Below are 12,269 nucleotides of genomic sequence, written 5' to 3'. Positions count from 1 at the left end.
CTGCGTGTAAATGGACAGAGTGCAGTAAGTCGATGCTTTAGCATTAGGGAAACTCAGAAGGGAGCAATGGAGGGCGAGAAAGCTCACGCACATCCATGAGGTGCACCCATCTGCCAGTGTGCAGAACGAACCAGAAACGGAACTCAGGAAGGGCAGCAGGTGACAGATCGGCATATACATCCTGTGTGCGTAAAAGGATATTCACATAGATGTCCTGTTTGCATAGAACATTTCTGAATATCTATCCAGACTGCTGATGGTTGCTACCTCTGAAAAGCAGAAGCAGAAAGTCAGGGCAGAGAACTTTCAAATTTCCTTTGAGTTTTCATTACATGCATCTGTTTTGTTTGTGGGAGCCTCAGGGCTACGTGCCCCAGCTCCTCTCTTTCCATCCCGTGTAGCCTGGGGATTGAACTCAGGCTCACAGTTCTGGCAACAAGCACCATTAATAACAGTTTAACATTGAAATTATTTCTTTAACGCAGGCACAGAGATGATCACCGAATGGCACATTTTGAAGACTAGAATGGTCAAGTCTTTTCTATGGTTATTATTCATAACTGGTCTTATGTGATTTTCATTAACGGTCCACATCCTACAAACGTGGCTCTTAAGTACTCTAAGAGAAATACGTCAGGAAAGTGATCTAAAGGAAGTAGAATCTAAATCAATAGAATGGGGAGGAAAAGGAAGCGCATCTTGATCCAGGAACAGCCTGGGGGAAAACCCCATGACATGGATGGGAAGGAGTGTGGGAGCAGGGCTTAGAATGAGCTCAGAGCCTCAGTGACTGAAGATGCCTGGGAGCTCAGGCACAGCCCCACCTTGGTGTCCTCAATGAAGCAAGAATGTCCTGAGCACACAATCATGCAGCGGACACTGGGTCACTTCCAAGACTCAAAGACCAACAAGAAACAGACACTGACTTGAAGAGATTAGATTAGGCCCATGGAAGGAAGGCCAGTCTCAACTGTGCATGGAGCACAAGGCCTAGGTGCAAAGGCTTTGACATAGCACGTCCAGGTGTCACTGAGGTGGAACTAACAAGACTAGGAGTGCACGTGTGGCTCCCATCAACCATGGCGAGGCTTTTCCCATCTTCCTACATCATCCCCAGCGCCAGCAGCAAATCTGTTGATGGACTTTCTGCAACTGTCTGGTTACACATAGGCACAGCTGCAGTCTGTGTATGCACACTTTTCTAAACCACACTAGGACTCCTGGGACCCGTGAAAGTCAGACATGTCCTTTAAGTTCCTCATGTCTTTGAAGACAGTGGTTACTTCTCTGTTGGATGGAAACGGGGAAGAGGCTTTGTGCTTTAGCCAAATGGAAGCCATTATTTTCCCTTCAAGGAAGGTTGTCTCATGTTGCCTGCCTTGCCACAGCTGAACCAGTATCTGGCATGAGACAATCAAGGCAGCATTTTATAGGAGCCTCGGTGAGCCTCAATGAGCCCAGGGGATTGGGTGAAACCTTCTTCTGGCTACACTTCTCAGGAGGCCTTAAAGCATTAGCCCCCTGGGTCTGTAGGACAGAATGGCTGGTATGGTGGTTCTGCTTGTTTGTTGATAATGGCAAGTCTGTGGGCAAAAGGGACGAATACACCAATTTTAGGATTTTCCCAGCATTGCTTTTTCACACCAGACCCTGTGGTAGGGAGGTAGGAAACCAATGGGGCAGTTCTCCACATGGGCCACAGAACATGCTTCAGGTGGCCTGGCTATGTTCACAAAGAATCGCAGCAAAGGGTAAGGTAGAAAATGAGAGCATCCAAGATGTCTTCTGACTTCTTGTATTTTTAATCATGAAAAAGATAGCTTTTCATGAAGCTCTCTAGACAACTTCAGCACAGAGGTGTCACTGGACCACCCTGAACTGCAAAGGAGGTCTCCGGTCCTATTGCAGGCATTGAAAGAGACAGCTACGGGAATGGGTACAGGTTACGTGTTCGTTGTGTTATCTGTCACAGAGTGGGAAAGTGCTTAAAAAATGCAACAGATGAGCTGGGTGTGGTGGCGCACACCTTTAATCCCAGCACTCAGGAGGCAGAGGCAGGAGGATTTCTGAGTTTGAGGCCAGCCTGGTCTACAGCCAGGGCTATACAGAGGAACCCTGTCTCAAAAAAAAAAAAAAAAGCAACAGACTAAACCCCATGAGAAGAAAGACTCAAGTTTGAAGTGCCCCAGAGAAGCCTGAACCAAAGGGGAATTGCAATACCATGCTAAAGTCACCCACGTCCTAGATGACAGGAAGAATTGTATTATCAGAGGTGAGGTTCATCTAGATTTTTGCTTAAAAGTAGGCACAGGAGGGAAATGGAAGTGAGAGGGCAGTTGGCTTTAGTTTTCAGGAATAAAAGCAATACGCCCAAGTTCCAACCAACTGCTAATTACAGCCCTAGAGGAGGTGGGAAAATAGCCTTCATGCCGAGTTCACATTTGTGACATCCACTGAATTTCAATGAGGGCACAGTTCCTGACCTCTCCAGAAGAAGCTGGAGGCTTCATTTGGGATGGCAACTCTCTAGGGAGAGGGGGAGGCCAGCAGGAGTTCTTGGGCATCAGCAAGGAAGAGGCCAAGAGGAACTGCCAGGCAGAACTGAATGGTGAACCACAATCTGAAAAGGGCACCACTGAGCTCCTGGGAGAGCCCAGTTCTCAAAGCTGCTGTCCTACACAGGCTGTGTGGCAGACACAGGTCTGGAACAGGCTGTGTGCCCAATGAGAGGAGGGTACTGCAGGCAGTGTCCAGCGGTCCAGAGGCAGCCTTGGTGGTGGTGGTGCCCCTGGCCAAGCAAGTGAGTGCATTCAGAGCTCAGTTTCTCTTAAGAGCAACTCCTAAAGCCATGGAACTCTAACACTATCATCTTGCTTTTATATTTCTGTGGGGCTACCAAGAGAGGATGTCCCTGGCTCAGCTCTACCTTTGGTATCAAAACAACCGGCTTCCTCATCCTGGGGTCATCAGAGGTGACCCTTCCCTAATGCGAATGCCTCTGTGTGTTTGTGGGCACAGGAGCACACGTGTTGGCAGAGTAGTTTCAGCCACAGCTTCTATTGCTTCAAGTAAGCCAGGGACTACATGACTATCCCTTCCTAACAGCCTTCTGTGCATATTTCAGCATCCTGCCAAGGCAGTGTTCCGGGCTGATCCTGGTGGGGTTCACAAGTGGCAAGACAGACCCATGGGATGATTCATAAGGAACACACAGCCACAGAGAATATGCAGAGTCAACTAGTTGGTCAACATAAGTCAAAATCAAATACTCTCAAGACAAGGCTGTTTCAAGGATTCTGCAGTCAACACTGGTATAATTTGGATTTGGTTTGTCCCCAAGAGGCCCACATAATGAAAGCTTGTCCCTAGGGTGGTCACTACTGGGTGTTGCCAGACCCCTTAGAGTGTGGAGCCTTCGTGGAAGGGAATTAAGTCATTGGGAATGCGCCTTTGAAAGGGCTGTTGGGGACCCTGACTCCTGTTTGTTTCTGGGTCACAGAGGGTGGGTAGCTTTGTGTGCCATATGTCCTACTGTCACTGCTGCCCCTCCATGGTCCCAAAAGCAACAGGCCAGGCAACCTTGGCTGAAAGCTTAGTAACCAGGAGTCAAAAGAAACCCACACTTTAAGTGATTTAACTCAGTGATTTCGTTCCAGTAACTTACACAACTTGGTAACTGTACCAAATGATACTGAATTGTTCAAGGTGATTGAACTTGTATTATGTGATTTTCAAATCAGCCAGAGAAGTACTGCGTAACATCATGAAGTACTTTTAATGTCTTATTAGCTGTTCTTCCCAGCCTCTTGTGAACTAGGGACAGCTAGCAGGTTTTGTTTTGTTCTGTTTTTCCTCAGATAATGAAAGCCTGGCTTCAGAGAAGGTACAAGAGAGCAGATGCACTAACTACCAGGTGAGTGTTTGTTTCATGAAGGTTCCAAGGCTCTCAGCTCAAAGATGTGGCTCTTTTGTGACAATGGCCATAGCAGCAGCTGGGGCTTCACTGTGCTGTGAGAAAGCCAAACCAAGGCAGGAGCTGTCGCTCAGCAGCAGTGTGGTAAGAGGGTGGGGTGTTCTGCTGACTAAGGCATGTCTTAAAGGGCTGTTAAATTTTATAATGTGTACAGTTCAGCGCTTTATAAGAACATTCACAGAGGTGCACGGCCACCAGCACTATCTAGTTTCAGAGCATCTTCACCATCTCAGGAAGAAACTGAACACCCGGCAGCCACGCCCAACCCTCTCTCCGATACCTGCTGGGCTGCTCATCTTCTTTCTGTTCTCAAAGATGCCATACTGGAATGAAATATAAGAATTATGTGGTTTTGTCCTGTCCTGCCTGGCTTCTTTCGTGTGCTAGAATGTTTTCAAGGGTCACAAATGCTGTGGCATGAATCAGTACTTCCTCTTTCTGACCGACCATTCAGGGTTTCTTCCTGGGTAGGGATATAAGGAGGTGTATTAAATTTAGGGCAACAGGAGAGAGTTTCGTGCTGGTGGAACCTCCATACACATCCCTAATATTGACCCCTTGATCTGCTTTAGATAAAATAAAAGAAATACGGATGGTGGGACAGATCTATTCTCAAAGGTCCTAACTGGACAGGCCAGTGTCTCATTTACAATTCAGTGAAGCTCTGGCCCTTTTCCTAAGCACTCTCCAAGTGACAAGATGGCGTAACCTGTCACCTACACACAGGTAAGGCCAATAGCACCAAGACATGTCTGTTGGGCCTTTCTTCACCTGCTTCCAGGGTCTCACACCTACAGAGTCACAGAGACACAGGAATTCCTTATTCTTCATTGAGTGCTCACACCAAGGCCTTTAAGCTTCCGGGGGGGGGGGGGGGGGACGGACCCCTGTGCTTGATCTCCAACACTAACCATAACCTCCCTCATGCTCACGTCACCTCCGTGTAAAGCTAATTTAATACCTAACGCTTACTAAAAGGGTTTTCCCTGAGTTAAAGCATCAGCCAGTCTTATAGCTTTTCCTCTATGTTCTGATCTTCGCCTATTTAACAAGAAGCAGGCGAGAAAGGTTGTTCATACTTTCAGAAGGAGAAATGGAGGCCCCAGACGGTCACAAGCTCGAGATTTGTTGGCAGAAGGTGACAAAATGACATCAGGATTCTATTTGTCATTCCACTACGCTGCGTGGAATCAAGAGGTCAGCTGATAAAAATGTTCCTTCCAGGGAAGACATAGGAGAAAATTCATTTCATTTCTCAGGAGCCCAGGTTCTGGAGCACATATTTAAACCCAAGATGCATTCCTCTTGACACCAGGCACATGTATCCAGAACATATCCAGCAGCAAAATACCTTAAGATGGTCAATTTCCGTGGTCTCCTCCATTACTGAGTCTATTCACACAGACCAAAGCTCACCATGAACCAAGAAACAGCAAGATGGTATACATTCAATTTATGTGAAGGCCCAAAGGGAGACGAGGCTCTCTGCCACGTCAGGCTTACTGAGAATGAGGTGTGAGGAATGCTCCCCGCTCCCGGCCTCCCCTGCCTCTTGATCAACCACACTTCTTACCCTCCCTTCGAACTTGGCTGTGGCTCCTTCTTTGACGCAGAGGTTCCGAGGGGGCAGAATGAAAGCTGGGGCCTCGGTGAGAGGCATGGAGCTGACCTTCGAGGGATCCACACTGTGGGAGGTTTTAGACATGTGTGACGAGGCAAACAGTTTCACGTCCCCCATGGTCTACAAAAGAAGAGGAGCAAGTCAGGTCTTACAATACACGCATGCCGGCTTCCTCATAGATACCACTTGCCCAGCCCTATGGTTTGAGCCCATTGTGGCCTCTCCATATAAGGTACCAGATGAAAAACAGCCAGTCCTAGAGCCCAGCTCCCAGGCCACACCTGCCATCATAGTACCCACTAAGAGCTTCCATTTGTTTTCTGACAGAGCATGGCTTGGTCGAGATCAGGGAAACAGGGTGGCTTGTAGATTTCACTGACATCTACGTGAAGCCCTGAGGTGGGAAGTCCCAGCTGCTTCTGCCTGAACTGTAAGAGAGCATGGGCTACAAACAATGGCACTGGGCCTCCAAGAAAGGCAGGAGACTGGGGTTAATGTGTTGCGGGCCTAGGTGAGAAGGTGAGAGTTGGTGACTGAATGAAGGTGTGGCATTAAGCCAAGGACCATATGGTACAAAGGCTCGAAGATCCAAGCATTAAGGAAAGGAAGGTGGCACTAGACGGTATCTAGACTGACTCCATCCTTTGTAACTAAGGTCCTGGGAGGATAAACCTTCATCAACGGACAAACAGCAAAAAACGATGCCATCGCTGCCAAGAACACCTTGAACCTGGGACTCTGTCCAAGGCAGATATGGGACTAGACACAATACGTCTGCAGGCTGGCAAGATTAGCTAGGACTAAAGGGCTGTTGTGAAAAGGAACAATGGCTGCCCACTGAGGTAATCAATATCTAACTCTTTGTAGTTGCTTCTTATCAACTTTAAGTACGTTTCAAGGTAAAATTTAGAAGATGCTGATGTGCAAAAATAATAAGTTATCACTTCTTGGTGGACTGGCAAGAAAGCTTGGTGATCCAAAGGCACTTGCCACCAAACATGATGGCCTGAATTTGATCCCTGGTTCCCACAGACTAGAAGGAAAGAAATGACTACTTTTTTTTTGTTTTTTTGTTTTTTGTTTTTTTGAGACAGGGTTTCTCTGTGTATCCCTGGCTGTCCTGGAACTCACTCTGTAGAGCAGGCTGGCCGCGAACTCAGAAATCCGCCTGCCTCCTCCGCCCAAGTGCTGGGATTAAAGGCGTGCACCACCACCGCCCAGCTAAGAAATGACTCCTTTAAGTTGTCCTCTGACCCGCACATACACATCACGGCACACACACACACACACACACACACACACACACACACACACACTAAACAAACAAACAAACAAACAAATAACATTTTAAATTGTCACTTATTGAACACTCACCTGTTGCAAATTGCCTGGAAGACCTTTGTCTATGATCTCTTTTTAAGGTTTTTGCTTTATTATTTAATTTTGGTTGCCATAGTTACTCCATGTGTTTATGGGATGGAATGTGATGTCTTGGTACCTGATGTCATGTGCTCTAAGTCAGGACAGTCAGCACATCTATCCCCTTGGGTCGTTATCACTGCTCTGTGGTGATGTTGCACAGAACCTTTTCCTAGTCGTTCTGAAATGCACCTTAGAGTTGACTACACTACATACTTCCCCTCGTGGAACCCCAGATCTCACTCCTCCTGCCTAACCTAATGATAACACCCCAAGAAGTGCATCCATCTCAGTGTGAGGGAGGAACCTGTTCGCAGACAGACACAAGTGAGTAGCAGAAGTGAGGGTGGAGTTATGCAACTTAGACCAAAAGAGAAAACTGAAAATACCCACCATTCTGTTATGCAAGATGGTGCTGTTCTGTGGGTATAGAGAAGTAGGCATTTTACACAGCAGAAAGCAAACCATATAGAGCAAACCATTAGCAAACCTAATTTTTCCTCCTAAATTTTCTTTAAATTGAGTGGGCAAGAAGCTTTTTTGGAAAAGATATATTTTATTTATATGAGTACACTGTAGCTGTCTTCAGACACACCAGAAGAGGGCATAGTATCCTACTACAGATGATTGTGAGCCACCATGTGGTTGCTGGGAATTGAACTCAAGACCTCTGGAAGAACAGTCAGTGTTCTTAACTGCTGAAGCATCTCTCCAGCCTCTCTCTGCCCCCCCCCTTTTTGGATAAGAAGCTTTTAAGAAATCTGATTTGGCCAGATGGTGGTAGGGCACACTTTTAATCCCAGCCCTTGGGAGACAGACAGCCTGATCTACAGAGTGAGTTCCAGGACAACTATGGCTAGGGCTACACAGAAAAACCCTCTGTGTGTGTGTGTGTGTGTGTGTGTGTGTGTGTGTGTGTGGTGTGAGAGAGAGAGAGAGAGAGAGAGAGAGAGAGAGAGAGAGAGAGAGAGAGAGAGAGAGGACAGAGGACAGAGGGGAGAGAGAGAGAGAGAGAGAGAGAGAGAGAGAGAGAGAGAGAGAGAGAGAGAGAGAGAGATCTATCTGGTTTAAAGTCTGGAGAGATGGACCCATAGGTAAAAGGCACTTGCTACACAAACATGAGAAACTAAGTTAGGATCCACAAAAAGGTGCACAAGGCCATGTACCTAACCTCACTGCTACTGGAGGTAGAGACAGGAGGATTACTGGGGTTGGCCACCAGTCTAGGTCCAGGTGAAGATACCACCTCAAAGGAATAAGGGGAGGGAGTGACAGAACAGGACATCTGGAGTCCTCCTATGACTTCTACACACACACACACACACACACACACACACACACACACACACACACACACACACACGTGTGTATATGGCCTATCTGTCTGTCTTTCTCCCTCTCTTATTCATTCTCTGTTTCACAGAGGGAAAAAGAAAAGGTAAAAACAAAACAACCCTGATTTAAGCAAATTAAAATGCAGGTGTCTGATTAGTTCCCTATTTCTGGCCATTTGGCAGTTTCTTCACTGCAAACATTTAGTGGGCATATCTGAATATAAGTCTTTTGCCCAACAAACCTGGCTTCTCTTTCTCTGATAAGGCATTTGCTTTCCAAACAAAATTCCTTTCCAGGCTGGTTGCAGGAGGTAACAAGAAAAGCAAGTACCTGAGTCACATTTCCTGTGTGTCAGGAACATAGTCTGTAAATAAACGGTTCATTTGCTCCTTATAGCACTAGGCAACAGCTAATCTCTCCATCCCATTTTAAGGGTTAGAAACCTGTGCAAGGATTAGAAATTTGTCCAAAGTCAACACAAGAGGGGGCAGGCCTGTCACTTGAGCCCAGTGTGTGCCCTGGGCGCTGTGTCTCCTGCCACAGTCAGTAACAGTACAAGGTTAAAGCCACTCAATTGACTCTAAAAATGTCCTTTAACAATAAGATTTGGGGGGCCCACTAAAGCATGCCATCCACATTCAAAGACGGATGATAGTACAGGGAAAAAATGTTTGCAATGAAAACCACATCAGAATATTTTCACAGAATAAGAAATCATTCCAGGACCCGAGTGTTGCAGAGTAAACATTTGAATGTGGCCTGGCCCCAGGAGAATCCCATGCTGCAAGACAACCACAACCTGTGTTTGTGCAAACCAGAGGGACTGCATCAAGAGAAAAGGAAGCACACAGCACTGGTGAGACCACGGTGAGACAGGCATGCCCGTGCTGTCATCCAGGGAGCATGATAAACTATATGGTCGTGCTGGAATGCAATGTGGCAAGAGGATGCTGAAGAAAAGGGTGTCCACTCCTCTTTCTAGTAATCCTATGTGCAGAAATACATTATCAGGAGAGAATCTGAGCTAGCCAAATGTGTATGGAAAAATCCTGATGTCATTACTTAAATCAATATATATATATATGTATTTATATATATATATATACACACACACACATATATGAAATATATATATATTTCAACAATGAGAATGGCCACATACAGGGGCACCTCAGAAATAAAAAGACTATGTATGTGATAATATGTAAATGTTAAATTTTTAAAATTATTAAAAAATTTCAAGAATACAAAGAAAGTGCCACCAAACATCCCTCACTGAGAGTCAACAGTTAGTGTCCTCCACACTTCATTATTGTGCTTCGTATGTGTGTCTGTCTGTGAGTATGTGAGTGAATGTGTGAGCGTGTGTGTGTCTGTGTGTGTGTGTGTGTATGAAGAATCATTTCAAAACCATCAGGATGTGACATTTTTTGGTTGGCAAAGTGATAATTAAACACATGCACACGATGTGTACATGACCAGACACAGTGACTACAGGTCCATCTCCTTGGACACTGTCAGCTCTTTATTAATACATAATGAGTTGTGGAAGCCAAAGGTACCTCCCTGAGCTAAAGGGCCTGGAAACTAACTGTATTTTGGTGCCTGCTGTGGTTTAGACTTGGATTATCTACTAAGATGTGTGAAAGGCTTGCTCACCAGTCTGCAGTTCTTCTGGGAGGCAGTATAGCCCTTTGTGCTGAGTGACAGGTGTGCGAGAATTGGGGGTTCACTCTCAGGGAAGACGCTGGAACCCCAGCTCCTTCCTCTGTCCTTCTTTTTTTTCCTGATAGTCCTAGGGCCTCCTCCACAGTACCATGATACCCTGCTTTGCTCCAGGCCCCTGAAAAATGGAATTAACTGACCATGGGTTGAGAACAATGGAATTAACTGACCATGGGTTGAGACCTGTGAAACTGTGAGCCAAGATGAACCTTTCTTCCTCTAAGTTGCTTTTCCTCGGGGATTTCATCACAGTGTGAGAAGGCGGACAACACAGACCAGCTTCATTCTGCGTCCTCCACATTCAAACTGCAGTTTCCACAATTCTGCTTTCTATGAAATCATTCAAGTTTCTAAATATGGATTAAAACACTTCTGTTATTCTGGACCCAGTGTATTAAACTTAACATAATCTCCTCCAGTTATCTATATGTTGTCACAAATGATAGGATTTCCCTTTTTTATTGGGTGAATAATATTCTACTTTGTGTGGATACATATGCAATATTTTCTTTAACCATTCACCCATCGTTGGCTACTTGGGTTGATTCCATGCATTGGCTATTGTGAACAGTATTGTAATAAGTATGAGAGCTCCGGTCTACTGTTATAATTTTTTGAAACATTTTATTGATGTGTATGTGTCTATGTGAGTATATGTTACATGTGTACAAGTGTCAAGCAGGCTGGAAGAAGGCATTGACAGGGTGCTGGAAACCCAACTTGGGCCCTCAGAAAGTTCAGCAAGTGATCCTCCTGATGGTTGAGCCATCTCATCAAGCCCACAATATGATTTTAATGGCAAGAATAAAGAGATATTTATTCACTCAGAGTATATTAACTGAGCACCTACTATGTGTCAATAATGAACAGTTACATGTGTGGGAGGAGTGTTGTTTGCATTTGTGTAATGCATGGCTACCTAGGTCCAGTCTGGATAGGGCACTGCTGCAACCACACACATCCCCTGCCACTGAGGTGAGTAACACACTCCGTACAGGTAGCTCTAGAACTGGGTAGGAGGCAATCCAGGTAACGGGAAGCTCAGACTTCTTTAACATCACCAATAAACTCAGCAACACTGTTGATTTCCAGTTACAGATGGATCAAGGGACCTCCATTCTCTTTGGCTCAGTTTTTTCTTCTGTCAAATGGGAACGATATGAACCTTGCAGGGTAGAGCAAAGATATGAGCAGGTATGCAGTAATATATAAGCAAGAGGCTTAGTATAAAAAACATCTAAATGAAATGTGTCACAGCATCCCTTGCCCAAAAGGAAGCTTGTGACCACCTTAAAGATACAGACCCTGTCATCAAAGACAAAGGAGCCTAGGCAAGCCCAACTATCCTGAGGCAATTCTCGATAGAGGAAGCCTGAGCCTGCTGGCAGCCTCCAGCTGCAGTGTTTTGTGAATAAGACAGCTGTTGACTACATCTTGTGGTCCCTGTCACTTCATCCTGTCAATCCTACAGGCTGTGCTCAGGATCTCCTTTCACCAAGGACAAGGAAGCCCGATAAACTACTTATGCTTCAAGGTCACCGAGCTTAGAAGTAGAAGTCAGAGCAGGGGCAGAGGGCCGTCATATCTTCCAGTGGTCCAGACTGTCCTTGGTAACTGGAGGTAAAACAGGCAGGGGGCCTGAGAGTCGCCAGAGGAAGAAGGGCAGGAGAGGTGACTCGGAGTTATGGTTTGGAGTATCTTACCATGGTCTACTATTCAAGATTCAGTTTCTAGATGCAGAGTCTAATCCCTGAGCACTGACTTACCAGTGGATTCATATACTCATGAGTTCACACCAATGGGCTACTAGGGGGTGGGGCCCGGTAGAAGGAAGTAGATCACAGGAAAGGGGGCTGGCTGCTTTTGAAGGGCATTTTCCTGTCTCTGCACTAGCTTCCCGGCTACTGTGAGACAGGCTGCTGGGTCCAGCGCATCCTTCCGCAAGATGTTCAACCTCACTGTAGGCCAAAACCAAGGAAGCCATCCAACCACAGACTGAAAACATCAGCCAAAGCAAATCCCTCCTGAATCATTTCTCTGAGGGGTTTGTGACAATGACAAAAAAATTAACATTCCCCTTTCTGCTCTAGAAGACAAAAAGCCTCCCCAGCCTTTCAGAGCAGTGGGAAACTCAAAGAAGCGAAAGCAGGCCCCAGAGAGTCTCTCCAAACCCTCACGACTCCAGAGTCCTCATGA

The 12,269-nt window shown here is 46.0% G+C and overlaps 1 protein-coding gene across 4 annotated transcripts in view; it reads right to left on the bottom strand.

The window, feature by feature from the left end:
• Mylk (myosin, light polypeptide kinase) overlaps positions 1–12,269 on the bottom strand; it is a 257,238-nt gene that overhangs the window by 181,288 nt on the left and 63,681 nt on the right. For all 4 annotated transcript variants that reach the window (XM_006521702.1, XM_017316849.2, NM_139300.3 and 1 more), the window contains exon 2: positions 5,547–5,714. In XM_006521702.1, coding sequence (XP_006521765.1) covers positions 5,547–5,711 — 165 coding nt within the window. In that variant the 5' untranslated portion in view covers positions 5,712–5,714. The remainder of the gene's footprint in view (positions 1–5,546; positions 5,715–12,269) is intronic.

The sequence above is a fragment of the Mus musculus genome, chromosome 16 (genome assembly GCF_000001635.26).
Source record: "Mus musculus strain C57BL/6J chromosome 16, GRCm38.p6 C57BL/6J".
NCBI lineage: Eukaryota > Metazoa > Chordata > Mammalia > Rodentia > Muridae > Mus > Mus musculus.
Note: the sequence above shows the minus strand (reverse complement) of the source record. Positions and strands in the feature narration are given on the sequence as shown.